Source organism: Chroicocephalus ridibundus, chromosome 2 (assembly GCF_963924245.1).
Source record: "Chroicocephalus ridibundus chromosome 2, bChrRid1.1, whole genome shotgun sequence".
Lineage (NCBI taxonomy): Eukaryota > Metazoa > Chordata > Aves > Charadriiformes > Laridae > Chroicocephalus > Chroicocephalus ridibundus.
Window position 1 is genome coordinate 142,760,687 of NC_086285.1, and position 23,399 is coordinate 142,784,085.

Here is a 23,399-nt window from a genome sequence, read left to right on the forward strand (position 1 = left end):
TATTTTTTTTTAAGATGAAAAGGAAGACTGTCAGCAGCCAGTTTGATTTGAGTATGTAACGGCACTACCCAAGATAAGGAAGGTGGAGGGATGTTAACTCTGAAAAAGAACAGAGAAGGTGAACAATAATGGAAAACCGAGGAAAAGGTGAGGTGGTAGAGAGCAGAGAGGTGAGGTGGTAGACAGACACCTCTTTTATAATCAGGGCAAGTGGAGATGGCAATCTGACACAAGAAGAGCTTCCCTCTGGAGACAGGGAGGCAACAGGTCCATGCTCATGACTCAGCTGGTAGCTGGAGGTGGGAACCTCAGAGACATTCTTGCTGCCATTAGTTCCCATCCATCCATCCATCCATCCATCCATCCATCCATCCATCCCATCAAGGTCTATTCCTTCATATTCCAGTCTCTTTTCAGAGGTGCCCAGCGACAGGACAAGAGGTAACGGGCACAAACTTGATCACAGGAAGTTCCATCTCAACATGAGGAGGAACTTCTTTACTTTGAGGGTGGCAGAGCACTGGAACAGGCTGCCCAGAGAGGTGGTGGAGTCTCTAACTCTGGAGACATTCAAAACCTGCCTGGACGCGTTCCTGTGCAACCTGCTGTAGGTGACCCTGCTCTGGCAGGGGGGTTGGACTAGATGATCTCCAGATGTCCCCTCCAACCCCTACTATTCTGCGAGTCTGTGATATTGTCAGTGCAACTGTATTACCACAAACAACTCCTGGTTTGGGAAACTGGGATTGCTTTCCTTCACAATCACCCAGCTGACAGCTGAGCTGCTCTGCCCAGGAGGTTGGGAAGCAACAGAGCCCAGATCTGCCCATCATGCTCATGCTGAGAGACAAGCTCTTCTCCATCTCATCGGGGCTACAGTGGGACCATAACCCTTGGCACTAGGATGAGGTGCCTTTCTTTTCTTCTGGATGAATCACCAGTTCCCCACACTGGGGAGTTTTAAAAAAGGGGTGACTTTACCCACAGAGTTTTATCTGTTAGTTCAGGTGGGCAGTTCTCTCTCCCCTCCTGCGCTGCTACAGCCAGGGTCTCAGGACTCCCAACCAGTCCCTTTCACCGCCCCACTGCTCTGCAAGTACTATGCCAACACATACTGTGGATGCCTCCACCACCAAGCCATAGGTGGATGCCTCCACCATCGAGCCACCATGCTCAGCCTAGCAACATGTGCTTTCCAAAAAAAAAAAAAAAAAAAAAAAAATTATTTTCATTCATAACTTCTACTCTTTTCCCAGGGGCTGTGAGGAGCCTTGTTTACTCTAGAGATTCCCTGGGCTATGCCTATATAAGCTTCAGCCTTTAAAAGATCAAACCAGCAAGCCAGAAGATACAGAGCAGACAATAAGCAGACCCTTGAGTCTACAAATTGGAGGTTGAACGATTGGCAAACAACCTCTCCTCATGAAAAATTATGCTACAGCAACACAATAGTAATGGGAGCCAAAAGTATGTCTATTCCTGATTTGTAGACCAGGTTTTAGTTATGCTATAATCCTCTCAGTATGCCTGCTTAGGATCCCGCAATCACACGAGTCATGAACACTACCCACAAATCCTGCGGCTTCCATGCCGAGCAAGCGACACACCAGATGAAGGAGGATGGAAAATATACATGTGGAATTGTTCTGGGAACTTAAAGCACACATAACAGTAAACAAAGCAAATATGGTGCAAAACCTGTTGCTACTTTCACAGCATTTGCAGAGCAAAGCTGCATAAATGCAGAAAGATGCATACTGCCTCACACCTTTCCTCTGATCCCAGCAAATTAGGCACAGCAGCACAAACAGCAGCAGTGAGAAGGAAACACTATGCAGAAGAGCTGCCCCTTTTGCTGCTGCACGACAGGTATATGTTTGGCTATGTGAGAGAGCGCTGAATAAACAGCGTTAAAATTACTTTTCCTCATGCCTCTTTCAGAGCCTCGGCTGCTCACGGGGAACTGAACGGGGAGAGATTCCCTCGGCACCGTCCCCCCTCCTCCAGGCACAGGCTAAGCCAGTTTGAAAAGGTTGCTGCTGCTGTTGTTCCCTGCCCCACCTGGGGACAATCTTCATGAAGCCAGCGCCAGTTTGGTCTGATCACTAAAAAGCTGCCTCTGCTCCCACAGAAAAGGCAGTGCCGCTGTCGGATACTGGAGCGCTTGCCGAACGAGAGGCACTACAGACAAATTTTGGCTGGTGGCAGGAGAGATGGCTGAAAGCCAGTTGACAGAGAAGAGCAATATCAATCTCTGTGCTGGGGGAATCCTCTGAAAAATGCTACTGAAGCAAACAGCAACCGCTAACGGCACAGTGGCAAACAACACACGAGTGATCCGGCACTCACAGAGGAGAGAAAAAGGCAAACGGCTGAACCGAAGTGATCAACATGAACTTGAACCATGGCACAGGGCAAACATGTGGCGTGCCGTATGGAAACTCAGAACAAAACAGAAAGCTTGGAACAAAACGAAATTAAAAATCTGCTTTTATTTCAAATTACTCCGCTAAACATCTAACTGAAAATTGTGTTGAAGTTGACATGACTTTGTGACATGTTGTTCCTTGAAGACTGCCATTTCGCATCAAAAAAAAAGGTATTAAAAACGATTCAATCTGGTTACCTTCTACCCAGCAAGGCTAGAAAACATCAAACTGTGAGCTAAAAAATAACGCCACACCATTAGTCAGCAAGAGATAGCTGTTCAGCCAGCATCCATCATAATATTTTCAAGAATCCACAGATACCGACCGTCTGGAACGGAAGGATGGTAATCACTGCAAGCATGGATTTAAAACTTCAAATGGGTTTGATAAATTATTTTTTTTTAAGACAGGCCCCATGCAGCCTCCCCTTTGGTCATTTTTTCTAGATAAAACCTATCTGGAATGGGGTGATCAAACATCCATCTCCAAAATAGATGAGCTGTCTGCCTCTGTTCTCCTACAAACACGAATGACCCTCCCATAAGCTACACGGTCCTGGAGCACGTCGGCATTCTGTATTCTGGGAGGTCTTCTACTGAACAGCCTCACACTAAAGCATCCTTGCAAAAGTACGTAAGCTGCCAAGTGTAGGTCTTATCTGATGAACAGATTTTAAGACAGAATTGAAATTCTTCCTGTATAATTTTCAATAAGTATTTGAATGAGATTATGAAGAACGACATCAAAGAAGAGTTAAAAGTAAGCATCTGGAGCACCTCTCCTGTGAGGAAAGGCTGAGACCTGAGGCTGTTGACCCAGGAGAAAAGACCTCATTGATACCTGGTAAATACCTGAAAGGAGGATGCAAAGAGAACAGAGACAGGCTCTTCCCAGTGGTGCCCAGTGACAGGACCAGAGGCACTGGGCACACACTGAAACGCACAAAGAAAATATTTTTTTTACGTTGAGGGTGGTCAAACACAGAAACAGGTTGTCCAGAGAGGTTGTGGAGTTCCCCTCCTTGGAGATATTCAAAAGCTGTCTGGACATGTTCCTGGGCAACTAACTCTAGGTGGCCCTGCTTGAGCAGGCGGGTTGGACCAGATGACCTCCACAGATCCCTGCCAAGCTCAACCATCCTGTGATTCTGTGGTAAAGAGATGAATTACCATCATTTACGCAAAACTATGTAAGAAGAAAAAAAATAATCAAGAAGTAATGGCAAAAAAAGGGAAAGATTTCCATATTCATTATGGCAAGAAAAGTTCTTTATTGGACACTATTTGTCAATAATACACTTATTTGTCCTACAATACACCTAAAGGCATAATGAGACTAGAGGGATAGCTCCGCTGTGCTCAGCTACCAGGACTAAAGCTAGCCCAAAATGCTTATACGTAAAACTCAAACATGCCCACAACATTACAGTATAAGACCATATCCATAAATTTTCAACTCCCCCCTCTCATTAAGTTCACCGGTGAGACCAGAGAACCAATTTCCACTGGCAAACTCTATGGCTGTATCAGTTAATGACCAGACTGTGAGCTGAAACAACCATCGTCAGAGCAAAAGCCAGTGGATAATCTATTTTAGTTTCTGCTCTCTGTCCTCTAAGGAATACTACAATCACAGAAACACCTCCTAGGTTATATAGTTTATTTGCCTGCCAGTGTGAGATTCTTCCCTACGATAATTTTTAACACTTGCTTTTGCCAAGTTAAGAGCAATGCATCGCATCTAAGGAAAATGAGCTTGTAATATATAGACTCAAAATACAGACACGTTATTTTGCAGTACGCAATGGATTACGGTGCTGCATCACATAACAGGGAAGGTGCCAAATTGTTCAGACAACATGATAGCCTGAAACCAGAGAGTCAGCTACCTAACAGGATCCCTCTGAGTGCTGGGCCCCAGTACAAATCCTCTCGCCCACCTGGTACAGCAGTGTCCTCTCCCCTGCTCAAGGCACAGCTGATCAGTCCTGGCATCTCACAGGTGTGAGACGTGCAACCATGGTGCTGTGCGGTGGTAACATGCAAGAACTAGCTCAAGTTCTGGAAGAGCAGGAGGTAATTTTGTGAGTCTCATACTCAGATTTACACCCCTCTGGTCCTCCAGCAGCCCAGTCTCCTCTCCAGGGATCCCACTGGAGATCAGCAGTTTCTTTTGCTCTATGGAGGACTTCAAAAATTGACTCCAACCATGGTCACCTGAAGGTGTTCACAAAGGGATGAAAAGCAGCCCTAAAGGAGGCAGATGAAAAAGAAGTAACCGCGATGAAAAACATGCGGAGAAAATGCCAGCGAAGCTGATGCAATCATCCTCTCTCGAAACACCCAGTTATGCAGGACGAGTTGTCCCGAAGACGAGCTGCAGGGCTCCCACTTCTCACCAAACCCATTTGGGTGAAATATTTGTGGTGACATCTTCTGCTGGGTACTAGTTTCCTTGCAAGGATTTCTACATGAAACCTAAATCAAGAAAATGCGGAGAGCCCATCTATTTAAACATTTTTGTGGCGTATCTGCTTCCCATTTCTAAAGGTACTTGGAGGTTTTCAGCCATGTTTCCAACTATCTCAGAGAATTAACCAAGGCCAGCCATACAAACTGCCCAAGATTAGGAAATACAGAGCATTTGAGCAACCTGGTCTAGTGGGAGGTGTCCCTGCCCATGGCAGGGGGGTTGGAACTAGATGGTTTTTAAGGTCCCTTCCAACATAAACCATTCTATGATTCTATGATTCCACAGCTATCTAAAATAAATAAAATATAAAATACTTCCTTACTTTCAAATTTAAATGTGGAAAAGACCATTAAAACACCTATACTGAATTAGTAAGGTACCACTAAAAAATATTAAGAGACGATAAAAATAAGGTCGTTCACATACCCTAGCTCTTTCACTATGAGAATGTACATTATAAACAGCCTTTTTCCCAGACACTTGCTATTTTTCTGCATATTTAAACACAGATGTGGGTGTTTAGCAACTGTAAAACAAAGTCATTTACTTAAATAACTGAGTATGGATTAAGGTACTTCATTTTATATATGTACTTTTTAAATATTGTGTCTGTTTTATAATATTATTTAACACCTAGAGAGACAGAATCCTCATATATGGATTCCACAAATAAGTCACTTACCTTTGAATTTAAGCAAAGAAATAGGGATTTGTGTCTGTGATGTATGCAACTGTGTGAGTATATGTGTATACGTTCATGCATGCACATGTGCATACATTGTATACAAGTTACCTACATTTACAATGAGTAAGAACAGAAAAAAACCTAGGAAAATAAAGGATTAAAGTGTCAAAAGTATTCCATTAATGTCAGAATATATGTAATTACACAATGTAAAGGTCTGTATCATTCAGCTACCAAAAATTGTTATGAAGCTGGAACAGTGCTTTGTCAGAAATGGCCACTGGAGACCAACAGCAAAATCAGGGAAGTTCCAACAGTTCAGAAACATCATGGAGCCGCTGCAGTGCAGTATTTCACTAGCATTTCCAAAGACAGAACATGGTCTTTTTTCAACTTACGTGAGACACTGGCGGCAGGAAAGGTTTTGCTGAATGCACTAGTCAACAACACACAAAAAATGTTTTCCCGGAGCATGCATTATTTTGTACCACTCACAAGCAACATGAACTTTTTTAAGAGGAACAATACATTTTGTTAAACAAGCTGGTCTGGCTGCAAAAAAAACCCAGAGGTTTTTTTTTTTTAAGCACACAAACTTTTCTTTACATCTCTTACCTATTTGTTTCCTGTATTGGTCAACAGGAGTCCTTGCTGTAGAGGCATCTTTTCTACCCATCGTTTTCAATCCGAAAATCACTGTCGGTATCAGAAAAAAAAATAATGCATTATTCCTAAATAAGTTACTAAAGAAATCAATGACTTCTAACATCAGAAAAACCTGTAACAAGCAACATTTACATGATTATACACAAAGATACAAGCCTTCCCAGAGTACAATGAGACGCTGGAGTTAATCATACTATCCTGAAGACTATTAGATACATTCTAAACATACCTTCTTCCCCATTGCATGGGTTACTAACATTACAGAATGCCTATTAGTTTGAACAAAAAAAAAAAAGAAAAAAAAAAGGATTTAAACTGATTGCATTGTAATTCAGCACTTGGTACCACTGAATTAAATTCCTATATAACTTTTTTCTTTAGTAAACGAAGGAGTGAATGTAGTATTGAGCTGCTTGTATTGTTGGGAAACACATTCACATTATGCCTGGGAATCTGAGGCAGGACTAGGCATGTGAGTCTCCACTCTCCTACCTTCCTGACACGGGCTCTAGAGATCTGTGAATGAAAAAGTGGAGAATAAAGGTGAGAGCTGGGACTGTGCCCGTTTTACACCTCTCAAACGAAGTACTGAGAGTTTAACCCACCTTCAATGCATTTAGGTAACAATCATCCTGGCTCTTGAATGGGCTTCTCGGGTTGCACAGCACAAGCAGGTGACACTAGGACTGCACAGGGAACTGCACTCTCATTCCTCCAAAGGTGCTCTTTTTGGTACTTTGGTGCTCCTATCCAGTTACCATCCGCGTAACTGAATAAGCGTCATTTGAGTAGTGTTCTAGTAAACTCCCAATATACCCATTTAATGTGCAAAACTTTATGGTCTCTTATTCATCCCTGCGCAGGGCTGCCACTCAAAAGATACAGTAAGATTCCACAAACATGCTCATTTCACCTCTTTTTCCATAGTCAAGAAATGCCTGGCTTTTACAGTTACACTTGTTGCTCAAAACACTGGTTTTCAACCATTTTGTCTAGGCTGAAGTCAACACTCATCACGGCGATGATAAGCCCCATCGTTTCACCATGATTATGACACAGGCATCCCAACATCAACCCTGCGCTCACAAAAGGATGGACATTTTCCAGAAGTGTCAGATTCGTGGTTCGAGCGCAGAAAACGCACAACAGCCAACACAACAACCTTTTGCCAAGCAGCCTTGGCGAGCACAGCGCCAAGGGCAAACTTTGGCTGAACCGTCCCGGATGGCCACAAACTATCTGCAGATTGTGCATGTGTGGCCTTGGAGTATCTGCAAGAGTTTTACTTTTCGGTTAGGCACAACCAGCTGTGTTACAGCAAGATGAGCTTCCCCGGGCTCTGCCAAGAAGCGCAGCCCTTGGCACTGCGATGCCAAACCATGGGCACAAAAACATGCCACGGCACTGCTGAATGTGCTACCATCAGCATCACAACCTTAAACATCTGCCGTTATTTCCTTCGTAACACCAAACAAGAGGTTCAAAGTGTAGGTGCAGGAATGATGCCATCAGTGATTCGTGTTTAAAACCCACAACGTTCATTTTTTTTGCATTTATTCTATAAGAATTATTGGCATTTAATGCCAGGTGACAAAAGCAGAACACCACAGATGGAACCAGGCTCCTTAATTTAAAGTGCAGGACACAGGCCATAAAATGAACTTCGATTCTCAAAAACCAGCAATTTTTTAAAAATGTATTTAGAAGTAGTAATAAGGTACAAAAGAATACCATTATTTTTTTTTAGTCTGAACAGAAAACTCAATTATAGTGTTCTAAGGTCTCCATACATTATTTTGGTTTAATTCAGAGAACACTCCCATTTTATGGAAAACACTAAGCAGTGAACCGCAATCCACTGGGGTTTTTTTCCCCTCTATTATGCTTTCCAGCTATTTTCTCAACCGAGTTAGAATTCTCACATAGCGTTCACATCATAATAACAAGAGTGGAAAATAAAACTAACATTTGAACTTTCAGCTAGTTGAGGAGATAACAGATACATTTTACACTGCAAAACTAGTTCTTGGCTTTTTTATGCCACTGTCAGAGACTGTTTTGACTTGCCTTTTTGCAATTTCAATAGCCTACTAATGTTTTGTAACAAAACATCAGCTGTGAAAGACGTTTGCAGTTTTAGCAGTGCCAATAAAACAGGAGAAGAAAATGCAGACAAAAATTATTTCCTGAATTAATACGAGCCACAGAGACACTCACATTTGCCCGTGTGGCTCGGTGTCACCGACTCCCACATCTAGAACCTCGACTCCTCTTTGTTCTTCAAAGGGATGCAGTAATCATCATTCATTTCCACCGCTTTGATGGTTAGATAGCAAACGCCCGAGAAACCCATGGAGACATTAGCACATACAGCCGCAATGTCTAATAAGACAGCTATTTGCATAAAAGATCAGCCACAATTTAGAATGTGTTGTGATAGATGTGGAAAGGGAATAACAGATCTATATTAGCATGTACGAAACCAAGATTGTTTTCACAATTTAATTCCTCGGGGACTGTGGCTCATCACCTTCTCTTGTAAAGAATCCTGCATTCCCTGAGGAAGCAACTTGCCACGAGCCAGAGTTAAACTAAAATATGGATTAATAAGAGATAATATTTATTATTTATGAACCTTGCTGTACGAGTGGTTTCCAACATAACTTTCTGATCAGATTTCCATAACAGAAAAGCCTGTAACCTTTATGAGTCACAAAGTGATGTGAAAAGCGCATTTTCCCCATGTAAAATAGCAATGGTCATCCTGCAGTAAATGGTCATCTTGACTTTACTGTAAATGAAATTTGCACTCCAGTCTTTCCCAGACATCTCTGGCTGCTCCACCGCCTCCGCTGTCAGCAAGTGGAGGATCTGGCCCTTCCTCCGTTTCCTTGCCGAACGGAAGGGATGGGCAGCGCGCCATGCCCCCTGCACCCCCGGCAGCCTTCGGGTCCCTGGAATTTTAATGACTACATAACCATTTAAAAAAAAACACATAAAGGAGCTTGTCACTGCTCTTTTTACAGGCTACTGAAAATACTTCAAGAGTAATTTCAGATCATTTGAAGGCAACGTGAGCCCTCCTCAACTTTCAAGATTTTACAAAAGATGGTTTTAAGAAAATGACGCAAGGCCCAATGGAATGATTTTTTGTTTACTGCTACTTCAGAGATACTACAAGGTCAAAAGACATTTTTGTTCTTGTGGCACCCTTCACTGTTTTTTCACCCTCTTTCTCTTCCCTTCTAGTAATTCACCTTTGAAGGTTTACACCCTCAGAAGAACACATAATTTTTCTTTTCCTCCTCTTTTATTCATAAGCAGTGACTGATAATAATTAATACACACAATAAATTGCCTGTTATAACCTATAACCGTCAATAGTATTCTGTGAGATAAAAACCACTTCTGAATGTCCATTCAAGGCCTGACCCACAGGAGCATTTAAATCCCAACTCACTATTCTTGATGCATACACAGCCTGTATCAACCAAAAAAAAATTAAAGCAATTACTTTAATGAACTAGAAATATACCATGAATGGCTTCAGAAATACTAATAAAAAACAAACACAGGGTCTATACAGCAAAAGATTGCACTTTGTGCATTTACGGTGCAATATGAATGATTAATAACAGTGATAAGGCTTAAAGTGTGAGCCAGTGAACACTCAAAGATCCCCATTATGTGCACGTGTACAAACTTTCTTGGAGGTGATATTTGATAGCATGTCTGTATTCTTCAGCAATAAGATGACTAAATATTAATAGAGAGCACATTAAAGAAATAAAAATAATCAATGAAATGACTGGTTTTGTAGCTGACATATAGCTAGTCAGTTGAGAAAAAAGCAAGTATAAATTCAGGACAGAAAAAATCCACTAGAGAATGTGAAAGTACTGGGCCAGGTCTTCAGCTCTAATTGAAAATGCAGGTGAACGCACAGTGAATACCTGCATATATGTAGAAGTACTTTATACTTAATCGCAAATGCATATCTAACCTGAAACCCCCCCCTTTTCTTTTTTTCTTCGTTGTTGAATGCAATGCAGGTTGATAATGTGAATTAATAACACAAATCATTTTTTAATAGGATTCAAAGCTTACTGATGTCAGTGAAAGAACTGGTCTTTTACCAGTCAATTCCATAGCTCACAGTTTAATAAATAATGGATATCAAAACCCTTACAAGTTACAAGAGAGCAAAAATAGCCTTTTATCCTCCTCGGGTAAAATCCAAGGAGCACATCAGATCCTCTGCAAACATCAAGTTATTCCAAAGAACTGGTGACAATGCATTTCAAGTGGGAAGCCGTCTGCATTTTGGAAATCGCTGCTGTTAGTTATTTTAATTGGCTTTTTTTATGGTGTACTGCTGAAGTACAGTAACTAAGGTCTGTCTGTACAGCAGTGGAAGAAATGTAGTTGAAGTAACCTGCAGACAAAATTGCAAGAATAATGCAGCTGCGTACTTTAACCATACTTCAGCCAAGAGAAAGAATCTAAAAACCTTTACTACTATTACTTAAAAAAAAATATACAAACAAACAAGCAAAAAAAGTCCATTCACGTCCTGTAAGTCTTACAGTAGTCTTCACCATTCCTCTGCAAAGTCTGTCTCAAAGGATGAGATTATTATTTCAAAGGAAAGAGTACCTGCCCAGGGTGCTTCCTGCAGAATGTAGCGCTACTTTGGGCATTTATTTCATTTTCTTTTAATAAAAGGAATTTAACATTTATTTACTTAATTTAACCTTGAAAGAACAGAGGTGATTAAAATTCAGTTAAATCTGGGAAAATGAATCAAATGATCCATAACTCCAGTTGAATGAATATTGCTAAAATAATCGTAACATTCTACAGAACAAAAAATGCTGTACCATATCCCAAGATTAAAACCACCTAGGAAGTACGACTTTTATTCTGACATGGATCAGGCTGTTTCATAGCTTCATATAAGCAGGAGGAGCAAAATGCACATTGTTACTTCCAGTAAATCCCCTTTGCGCTCCAGGGAAAGGAGCTGCTCTGTTGTTTGCTAGTTATACAACACCTACGAAAACCACAAAATTAGCTCCAAATTTATTTCACAAAAGTAGTACACAGGTAATAGTCCATATGAATATTCAGCATATTCTCCAGGTTGTTTCAAAATCCTGAGGCAATATATTACAAAAAATAAATTTCATCAACAACCCAGATTAGTTCCACCTAATTCCAGGAAGGTAAGTGAGACGCCCAAGTTATGCAGGAGGCCACCTCTGCTCCCTTTACCGTGAATGGAGATGCAATGGCAAGGAATCCAAATTGCCTCTGGCAATTTGGATTTGGAAAGCATAGCTTTCTTGCCACGCTCCTAAACCTCCCCTAAGGACCTAAAATTTGGTGGGATTATTTAAGACCAAATATTTGCATTCGCTCCTCTAGCAAAAAGTCTACTTCCTTGTACTAGGCGTAAAACGTTTTTAAATATCTGAAAAATTGAAAAGATTATCATTAAATGTATCCATGACAGCCAAGAAAAAAGCGAAAATTTCAAGGATTGTAAACCTGACTAAATTTTTTTTAAAAGACTTCGTAATTATGTAAATTTGGGGTTTTTAAGCAGAAAGATGATATTAAAAATGTCAAAGGTTCCTTCCATTCCCAGTAGAGTACAATTTGTCACAGCTTCTATAGAAAGAAGAATCAAAATGTACTAGGCCAAAACTCACTTATAAAAAATTACTTATATAGAAGATATCTGTTTGGCAATTGGTGTTACACTTGTTATAAAAACAATATGACATTTCTCAGAAGAATATTTCTATTTGTAGAGATTCTATGCACCTTACATTTACTTTTCATTATTAGGATTTGTTATTTGTCTCCAGAACCAAATTCCCCACTCACTTCAAAGCCGAGTAGAGCTATACCATCTGTGAAACATATATTCATTTTAATATGAAGACAGATCTTCATCTGAACAAATTTAAAATTCCAAACGTTCAAAGATGAACTTTTTTTTTCATTTTTTATGAATATAGGACGGCACTGGTGTGTCAAGAAAATATCCTTAAAGAAGTTCATGAAGGAAAAAAGCATACATGTGGTTCGATTCTGCCTTGCCAGACAGTTCAAAATGCAGTATTTCCCAGAGGAGAGAGTAATCTCTGCTAAAGGGAAAATTACACGATAAATGACACCATATGCAGTATTTCAGATTAAGATTCTTCAAAATAACAGAATCCGTTTAAAGTTGGGTGGGTTTTGGGGGGGGGGACTATGGTAGAAATCAGAGGTAAAAAGGGTGGTAAGAGAACGGGCATCCACACCACCCCAGTTCCCAGAGGCACATCCACCAAGGATGGATACAGCCTCCGGTGGGAGCAACCACAGATGCTGTACAGACACTTCTGTGGTCTGAGGGTAAGTACAGACGACACACCACCACCACGCCTGCACAAGATGGAAACAAAGCATGCGCTCTCCGCCTCACCAGTTAAAACTTCATCGAGTCAAGAGCAACGATAAGAAACAATTACTTGCTCCGTCTCGGTAATTGAAGCGGCAGCAGCCAACGTTTTGCGGTTCGGTCAAATCCAGGCAGTTTTATTCCCTCTTTGATCCCCACCACACCCCCCTTCAGCACTCATTTCCTTTGATGAAGTAGGGAATAATTTAAATAACAGGTATAAAGCTAGAGGTCATAGACCTTAAATTTCAATATCAGCTAAGTCTGCCGAAGCACTTCACTGCTAATATGTTATGAAGTTACAATTCTGAGATTTAATAGAGCACCACGTGTTCTATGATGTCTTATTCCAAAACCTCAGGAACTTTGTTTTGCCCTGCTAGGTGTTACAGCAGGGGAGGAGTGACTTCTTTCCCTTCTTTAAACCGGAAAATAGCCCTCTCCTCCCCTCTCCTCTCTCTTTAGTTTTGAGAAGTGACAAAAAGTCCATTTTTTCCAGATGTTACTCCATTCCTGGGACTGCCACAAGTCATAGCTTGCTATGAGCTTGGGTGCTTTAATTATATACACTTGTCAATTCCTCATTTGTAGATTTTAAGCTTAGGCTCATTTTTGACGGAAATGAAATTCTTATTTCTTCCTTCAGTGAGAAGAAATATTTAGGCAGTAATTATACTTCCCTTTAGCATATCCATCTTACACTACAGTTCACAACCATCCAGAGGACAGAAAGTCTGTTTCACGATGTTTTCAATACTGAAAAATGGGATAACGACCTTCAGTGAGAATAAATCTTGTAACTTTTGAAGTTATTCACGTGCAAAAAAATTTGGAACAATAAGTAATTCCATATTGATTTCTTCTTTGTTTCTACTGTGCCGTTTTCTCCCACTTGCATTATCTCGGACCATTAAAAATCCAAAATTTCTGAGTGAATTATTTAAAAGTTGAACTAGTTCCTTTGAAGAAATATATCAAAACAAGACAACTGCTGGAATTTTTCTTTTGCTCTCACGCTATTTTTAAAAAAAATGCTTTTTAAACTATTTTAAAGCTAAGTTTCACCTTATTTTTTCCCCCATTAATTCTAATATCGATATCCCATCTATTTTGTCTATCATTCCAGAAGAAAGTCAGCTCTCAGCAAATAGTCCATTCCTGCTTGACAATCAACCTAATAACTGAAAACCAGAAGAGAAAACAGCCACAAACAAGCCCCACAAGCACAAAACCGGGAGGCAGACAAATGTGCCCTTCTGTTCTATATTTCACTGTACTATAATACGATGCCCCATCACACATGAGTTCAAGTCACAGTAATTGCTAAAACTGGTCACCATGTTTATAACCTAATGATCGCCCTCACTTCTTACCTTGAGCAAGCATGCAAAAGCTGAAAGCAGGCTACAAATGACAGCAGCAAATAGCACTTCAGTACACGCAGACCTCATCGTAACACTTCAGCAAAACTGAATTATTAGTTCCATTACTAAACCTGGTGTTCAAAAGGACTTAAAAGGTAATCTTTCCATCCAGCACTCAGAACGAATGTGGGTTTTTTCCTTTCTCTGAAACTACTGCAGCTCAGTAAGTATTAAATACACTGATCTATGAATGAAGAAAAATACTTTTATGCCACTTTTGTTGTCTCACATGCTGTATTAGGCATTCTGGAAAGCAACTCAGCTTTAAAAAAAATAAACCTACTCTAGTCACAAGGCAAAACAAACATTAAGTGTAAAGAGTTTGAATTTGGTCATTTGGGCATTTATGTTTTCTTCTACTTTTCAGTAACTGATTAAAGACAGAATAACCTGTAAATCCTCTCCATAAAGAGCAGAAGATAAAACTGACATACATTTCTGTAACCTTAATGCAATACATCATTTTTTGTATTTTTTCTTAAAATTGTCTGAGGTGAGAACCAGTAGATAAACCAGTAGATAACTTTGTGTTAACATATCAAATGTAAAGCCCAGACCTACAGCACTTAATAATGCGCTTAATAGCCAGGCTGAGTGATCAGACCCATAGAAGTTAGCAGCAGCATTTTCAAAACCAAGTCCTACTCTATTGGTTTTGAAGGATTAGGCCATAATTGGGTGAAGAGTTTAATACGGCTTAAATAACATCAGCTCAGTAGTTTCCAAAGTAGTTCAAAACAATAGGCCAAGCACGCTCACTGCAGATTATATCTAAATTGCTCAAGACTCGGCTCTCCTGAAACCTACCTAGAGATCCCATTAAAGGCAGTGATTTTTTAAGATAAAGACTTAAGTAATAGCTTACATGATACCATCTCTGGAGGAGCTTTATGTTCTATTTGGGCAAACAAGGAACGTAAGATCATTGATATCTATCAAAAATCTGAATCTTGAACGAAAAATTGAATTAAAGGAGTGGATCAAAAACAGACTAAAACCGTCATATGCGCCAAATGAAAAAATAAGCTTTGATAGCCATCAGAAAATGTGGTAAACTGTTTACTTGCCTCATATTAAGGTAGAGGAGGGAAGTGTGGAGTGCAGCTGGGAAGAAAAGGCAGCAAAAAGAAAAATCAACAACCAGCAGAAAAGTATCAGCTGAAATATCAGAAAGTCATATGAAAATCTGAAGGTCCCAGATTTTCTGGGAGAGCATCTCTTCATAAACCCTAGCCTAAGACAAAATGGCAGATGACAATCCACTCCATTCGCTCTGATTTCCTGAGTGCATCTCTCTAAAAACTAGGGGTTTGCACATGCCCCTGGCTAGAGTAAAAGGAGACTGTGTACTTCAGCATTACCATAAGGTCTTACTAGGAGGAGGGGGATATAATGCCTCCAATATAGCCTTGTAGACTGCATACAACAAAAAAACCCAAACCTGCCAGAGCATACAGTAACATGAGTTCAGCCTGGCTTCCCGAAGGACAAAGATTCAACACCAACGCCACAAGAAAGTGCAGGTCTGTTCTGTTCCCGCTACAATTGCTCAGTCCAGCCACTACTGTACCAAAAGCTGTACAACCTTGTAACCAAGCTTAAGAAGTCTAGGGAGAGCTGGGTCAACTCTGAAAACAACTTTAGCTAAGTTGCTTCTGCTTTTAACTTCCAAAATACTCTATCCCATGCACTCAGCTTTACAGCTGTCCCAGTTGTTTCCATACTCTTTTTTTTTTTAATTATTTTTAATGAGGTGATTAATGAAAATCTATACCAATATAGTACAGGGGAAACATCTTTCTTCATTATTTCCAGCACTGACGGTGCTTAAGTCTGAAGGCTCAAAACCAGACAAGTTTGGTCACGGAGCCATTGCCCTGAGATTTTTTCTACACACACCATTCCCTTCCCTTGAAGGTCTCCTCAAGGTATGGTACATATTCTAGAGTCCTTCTATGGTCACGATACAGAATTGAACCAAGCCTACACAATATACATTACTTGTGTGCAATAAATGACAAAATGCAAGTGCTTTGAATTCTTTACTCTGCATATATGGCTATGTTTTAGTACGGTACCCACATTTAGATCATAATTTCCATGAGTCTATATAAACATGCATGAAGACAAACAGGCTCTCTTCCCATGTAGAACTGGAAGAATTCATCCAGAAGCTTTGCTTTGTAAATCATTTCAGATGTATTTTACTGAAGTCATAAAGGATATTAGCAAGTGCGCTGGGACCTTTTGTTTTAAATTATGATCTGTTACTTTAACAGAAGTTACTAATATTATTTAACCCCACTGGTGTACTTAAAATGAAAATCGTTTCAAGCTTTTTTAAATAGGTTTTGTCTCTATAATAATCATTTTTCCAGAATACCCTCTTCCTAAATTATTTAGCCTGTTGGTCTGCTGCTTCGTATACCCAGGCTTTCAAATTATCCTATCTTTTAGAATAAAAAGGTAAACAGCAATCTAATAATGTTTTATTAACCGTTTCACTCCAAATTATGGAAAGATTGATTCATAAATTAAACAGCAAATATCAAAAAAATCCAAAGAAAGCAACATCCATCTGACCATTTTATGATTGCAGAATCAAAAAAAGAAAACCCCAAATTTTTAACTGCTGCAATTCTTTGTGGTTCCATTAAAATCATACTAGAGTTTAATCACACCAAAGTCTAAGGCTGAAAAAACATCTTATAGAGAGCTTTCCACAATGCATACATAAGACAAAAAAGAATCAATGCTTTCCATGCCCTCTGTAACAGGAGGAAACGACAAATTCACACAGATATGGCATAGCCTTGCCTAGGACACCCAACACTGCCTGTGCAGGAGGGCCTCTGCAGCAGCCACGTGGGAGAGAGAGCGAATAAGAGCTTGCTGAGGTCCAACATGGGTGAAGGTAGACGTGTGGTCAGAAACATCACAGCAAGCGTAAGCCCACTCTCAGGCACACCTACCAAAGGTAATACCATTAATAGAAGTAAGCCTCTGTCTGCCAGGACCTTCATCATGCTTTCAAATCTTTCAGGATGTGTTTTTCATAGAAATTAGACCTAGATGCAACATTCCAGCACTGGTCTTATTAAAGGGATTTAAACCACCCTTCTCCCTCTCCCCCCACCTCTACTAGGCTGCACCAGGCCTTCTTGCCACTGCCCTGCACTTGAATCCCTTTCGGCTACAGCTGCTTCCTCACAAACCCCAATTCTTCCCGCAGTCACGCCTTTAACAAGATAAAATCTTCCACTCTGCACACACATCCAGCATTCCTTCTTCCTTGACACATTTGTAGACAAACTGCACTTAAACAAACTTCTATTGCCATGATCACAGCCGTGCTTTAAACTTCATCCCCTCTTCATCAATCCAGCAATCACTGAGCCATCCATAGTTTGTCACTATTGCTTTTATGTTTACACCCAGACAATTGACTAAAACAGCAAAAAGCATCACACCCAACACGAACGCTGGGGAGAGTCCTCACAAGCTCTCATCTGTTGACAGTCGCCTCCAGCCATTACTTCTGAGTGCTGGCTGGCAGCTCACCAGCTCTTTATCCGTTTTATTGTTACTGTACAGTCCTAATTTTTAAATTAATTTTAGTTGAGTAACAGTAAATCAAAGACGTAATCAAATTTAAATGTCAGCTATACAAGTAGTGTACTTTCAGTTTGACAGCCAAGACACCAAAACAAAACAAGTAATACACTGCTTCAGGTTAAGTGTTTCCTTTTGGCAAGAACTAAGTAATACAAAACTGGTCTAGCAGTAAAGTGATGTAATCTCAATTGGCGGCAGCATGATCAGCTCCACATAGGAGTGCAACACTGAAAGCGCCTACCGGACAATTTCTATGGCATACCTACTACGTGAAAGAAACACCTATGTTTTTTTAATATGAGCTTTTAGGCCTGATCACTTTTAAGGGCAGACAAAACCACGAGGTGAGAGTTTAACTAGAGATGGTGATATGCTAAAGCCAAGTACTGAAATGTCCACATTGACTCGGTACAGTAACAAGTTGAAAACAAGGTAATTTAAAATAGAAAGTTTAAAACATGTTCAAGTTGAAACTATAAGGGAGTCTCATGAACAAGCTCTGGGTATCTGAGAGGCTTTGAGATGTTGCTGACCCCAGGGCGTGTAATCACCTCTCTGCCAGGGATGAGCAGCCTGTAAGAAAGGGCAACAGAAGGGGGTACATTCTGCCCCCAGGACCCCATTCTTAGCCTACACTCAGTGCAAGCCACCCAAAAAGAAATGTGAGTTGAGGTGAGGGAAGCAAACTGAGCTGCGGATATCGCTGGCTTTTCTGTACAGACTGCGATCTGAGGGGTGGGGAGAAGACGACCAGCTGGCAGCATCTTAAACCACAGCATCTAAGGCTTCCAGAGCACATCTGTCAGAGCCATGCGTGAATAAATTTGAGCATAAGAGTTTGTAGAATTGAGAACTTCATATGTAAAGATTACAATGAAAACACAATAGATAAAAGCACAAAAAGCTACAAAGGCTGATTGATAATGTAAATGTGAGAGGGAATTATCATGGGTAAACTTAACCTTTTCTTCATTTACACCACAGAGCACAGCCGGAGAGAAAACAATTGAAACTTTGAAATCTACTGCATTTCCAACCCAATCTGTTTCCCACTATAAAAAACAGTTCATAACATGAAAGGTTATTTTGTTCCATTATTTATTTTATTTGAATGGAAATACATGAGGATAGGTTTGGCTTTCTGGCTAGAGGCAACCAACTACAGGCGATTTAACCCCATCCTTTATTTTGTTGTCTTACTTAAGAATAGAAATAACAGCATTAGTAGCTGACAACAAACTTCTGTACAAAACAGTGCGCTTCAGTTTGCCCTCTGGATTTTAACTTCCCAGTACCATTCTCAACATTAATCCAGTGCTAACCTTTGCTCTTTACCTCTCTCATATTTGCCCTTTCTGGTATAAGTGACTTCTCCACCATCAGCTTCTGCCGTCAGAACAGTCTTTCCGCATTTATTCACTTCACCAGTTCAACATGTATTCCTGGATTTCTATTTCACCCTTCCTCTCCTATCTCCCATCCTTCTTCACACCTGCTATTGGGTTTACATTGCCTAATTCGTCACACCGTGTCTTTCTGATTCTGTCATGTTTTTGATGGCAAAACATACCAGATGAAGGATGATGCCAAGAACAATCACAACACATGAATAAGCAATATTTTGTTGATGTACGAATTATCATATTTAACATTGCAAAAAGTCCTCGAACACAATAAACTGTATTATATAAAGCTCCATTGTATCATTGCAATATGTGGTTAGAGAGGCACAATCAAACTCAAAATTACTAACACTGACTTTTAGCCTTGCTGCTAAAAAATGCAGAAGAAATGGGAAACAAAGGGATTAGCGCTGTCCACGTTAAGAATGCCTGGAGTAAGTGTTTACTCAGCCCACTGAATTACAGGGGTATCTATGCACAGCTAGTGATACAAAAGCACCTGGGGTGCCTTGACATTTTCCCATGACCTTCAAACGTAATTCTAATGAATAAAAATGTATCAGGAATCATAGGCTGTTACAGATAATTTGGGGATAATAAAGCTGCATTAAGTATTACTTGCAAAAACACATGCAAGTGCTTTTTCTTCTTCTGTAGCAGCACCGGTGACCACCTCTGTTTGCCATTACCTGAAACAGAGTTCCTTCTTAAATGACAACGACCACTGTTTTTCTGGAACTATCTTTCCTTCTTATCTTCTTTCCAAAGGGAAAAAAAGTCTTACCTGCTTATTCTGTGTGTCAAAAAGACTAAAACCGATTATTAAAGAGCCATAACATAAATTACGTTTCTTCATCTCCTCTACCAACGACACCATGATGTTTATGTTGTGCATAACACTGCAATGATATACGAGATCATCAGCTTGGTAACTAAAAGCAGTTTCACTGTGCCTGTGATTGATAAACTATGGAAGTATTAAAACATTAAAAATGTTAATCTTTGTAATAATCTCCTGAAAAGTTTTTATATTAATTTAAACCATCGATCATTTTAATATTTAATCACTGCAGACTTCATTTGAAATGAGGATAGCCATTCACTGAAAAGCACTTCATTTTTTATTTAAAAAAATGATCAGCTTGTATGCATTCTGTAAATCTCTTCACATTTTTTCCTCAATAAAAAGTCAACCTGCAAGCAAATGAAAAAATCTACAAGAGCAGAAAAATTGAAAGCAGAGTTTGTGTCAGAAAGCATAGACTTTTGCTATCCTGTTTCCCAGGAGTAACTGTATTACAACGGTAGTATCACGAGAGGGTCAGAGGATTGAGGGAGACTTCTACTGTAAATGAAAATCATTAGCTTCTTTGTCTACACCTTACAATCATCTATGTTTCGTTCTCTTTATGTATCTCATAACACATAAACATAACAATTTACTTATGAAGAATAAGTACTTAATAGAGTGACTTGTCTCTCCAAGATGGTATTAAACTGTTTTAGGGTTTTTTAACATGACCCCATTTTGTAACATGAGCCTGCTTTAGACACATATAAAGACTTTCCAAACTATCCTATCCTTGTCTGTAATTCACAGCTTGTCTTGCCTAATGAAAAATTTAGATTAATATGGAAATATCCCAAAGGAAAACAAAACCAAGACCTTCCTAGTTATGAGAAAAATCTTATGGAAACTCTAAAATTCCAACTGTGATTAACTGTAACTAATCTTGATGGTATTTGGTTTCTTTTGAAAGATTTTTAAAACTATGTAAGAAACAAAAACTAATTTATGGTATCAAGAAATGAATTTCACAGAAAAATCCAAGGGATATGTCTTCATTGCATTGCAAAGAACCCCCCCTCATCTTGTTTTCTAGGTAGAATCTAAAATTGGATGGTTCCTGGAGCTACTACCATAAAGTAGAGTTTAAGTCATCCTTTAAGATTGGGCTGTAGGATCTGGCTGAAATATTTGAACAAGGTAGATCCTAGATATACACTGGGCCGTATCACAGGTTAATATATTAGCTTACATGACTAGCCTTTGTTCTGGATTTATGACCAATAGGGAATTAGAGGATTTTCCCGTACCTGCTATAAAACTCACAGACAAAACTGGCTTCCTTTTCTGAAGGGGCTGCAGAGTGTAATGGCAAGAGCTATGAAGTTCGGGAGCTGGCAGAAGTGCATGTGTAATCTTCCAGTGCATATAAACTTGATATTTGAAGAGCTCCCACTTCTATGTTGAAATAACTAAGTATTTTTCTATATCGCTTTTGCAGATACGAAATAACTATTTTGGACAGACTAAGAAGCTAATTGTAGAATGCTGTTGTAATCTCTACTTGGCTAAATTAACAAATCAAATTCACACAATTACAGGATTGTTGATGCTGGAAGGGACCTCTTGAGGTCATCTACTTGGGCTCATCTACTCAAACAGGTTCAGCTGGCAGACTATACATAAGTTATAGAACTATAAATTATAAAATAAATTACAAAAAGGATTTACAGATTGAAGCGAGAACAAGAGAAAAAAGTGAGCAACTGCCCTTTCCTAAAACAAATGTGTCAACTGTTTGTATTGGTGTGATTAATTTATTTCAAAGTCAACACTTCGTTTTCTCTATGTTCACGCAGAGTACTGACCTGAAGTAGGCTTACATCTTCACAGCTTCCATGAAGACAGAAAACAAGTCCTAAAAGGGTAAATGATACTAATTCATGATCAAGGATAATTATGCCAACAACAGCATCTGCCAATTTTTCCTTCGTGAGCTGACAAGCTATTTTCTGAATAACAAACTTTGCCCCTAAGCCCGTTTTGTACCAAGAGGTGAAGTGATTAAGAAATGGTTCCATTTTCACCATACTTGTAGATTTTTGTGTATCCCTTAAACATTACTTTTAAAGGTTTCCACTGTGTAAGTCACACACCAGTAGCAAAGGCTGGAAGAAAGTCAACATGTCTTTATCAAGAGGTACCCTTCCATTCTGATCCATCTCTTTAGGAATGAGCCTGGTCCTCAACAGCAAAGAACTTGATCCCTGTATAACATGCAACTGAATTACCCTGAGTGAATGTGTGTGCCATACATACAGTCCAGTTACACCACGAGTTCTTTTAAAGGGGCCTGCTGGTACTACGCTCTATCCTCGTAACTATGTAGGCTGACGTAAGGCAGAGCAGTTTGAGCCACACGAATACGCTGGCAGAAATCCCTGCCAACACTTCACATTTAGAAATATTGCCGCTCCCATATTTCTGCCCAGAATTTTCTGAGCAGAAGCCTGACCAGCACACTCTGCAGAAGAAAACACAAAGGAGTCCAATGTACCCGGAACGCATCACGCCTGCAAGGTAAACAACAGCCAGCTCAACAAGTCCAGGTTGTACCAGATTTACTACATATGCAGAGCCGGCTAACCACATACATACGGCACGTGCAGCGGCTCTAACACGTCCTGGTCTCACTGCGTGTGGGGGGTCAGCCTACACACACAGAGCAGCTGTTTGTCCAGCTCCCAGGCACCCAGAAACCCCAGAGATGGGGTTACACACTTACGCCCCCCAGCCACGCACTATGCTGCCTGGTGGGCAGTGCATGAGTTGACCTCATGAGGGAAAGCCGCGGGCACCCTCACAGGCTCCAGTCAGTTCAGCCAGCCTGACGGCCCCCGGGCCAGGCCCCAAACACTGCCCTCGCCGAGGAGGCTCCCGGTAAGGGGTTTCTTTCCCTACAACTCGGCTACTGACAGCCTGACGGAGGACCCTGCCTGGCACCAGCCGCCTGCAGGCATGGAGCAAACAGGCCAGGCAGCCGAGGAGCCCTGGGGGCTGCGTGAGGTGGCACGGCCAGGCCCGGCCCTGAGGGGATCCGCCCGCTCCCGCCTCGGGCAGAGCTCTCCCGCCGGGCGGGAAGAGACGGGGCTTTTCCCGCCCACACCCAAAATGGCCGCGGCGGCGGCCGCTGACCCCCGCCGGCCCCTCAGCCCACCTCCCGAGGGCGGCACCCGGCCACCGCCGGCACCGCCCCGATTGGCAGCGCACTCCGGCCAATCGCGGAGGGGAGCGCTTTCTCCCGGCCAATGGCAGCGTGGCCCCGCGGCGGACAGCGGGCCGGCCGAGCGCGCCGCCAGTGCGGGCACTGCCTGCCCCCAGGCCAATGGCGGCGCCGGAGGAGCGGCGGGGCAGCGCGCGGGGGGGGAGCGGTTGCCGTGACAACCACAGGCCCGGCGGTGCCG

At 41.0% G+C, this 23,399-nt stretch overlaps 1 protein-coding gene across 2 annotated transcripts in view; it reads right to left on the bottom strand.

The window, feature by feature from the left end:
- TRIQK (triple QxxK/R motif containing) overlaps positions 1-23,399 on the bottom strand; it is a 63,541-nt gene that overhangs the window by 39,983 nt on the left and 159 nt on the right. The window contains exons 2-3 of one of the 2 annotated variants that reach the window (XM_063327188.1): positions 21,804-21,853; positions 6,202-6,282 (exon numbers count right to left, since the gene is read on the bottom strand). In XM_063327188.1, the coding sequence (XP_063183258.1) occupies positions 6,202-6,262 (61 nt within the window). In that variant the 5' untranslated portion in view covers positions 6,263-6,282; positions 21,804-21,853. The remainder of the gene's footprint in view (positions 1-6,201; positions 6,283-21,803; positions 21,854-23,399) is intronic. The other variant, XM_063327189.1, reaches the window with a different exon arrangement.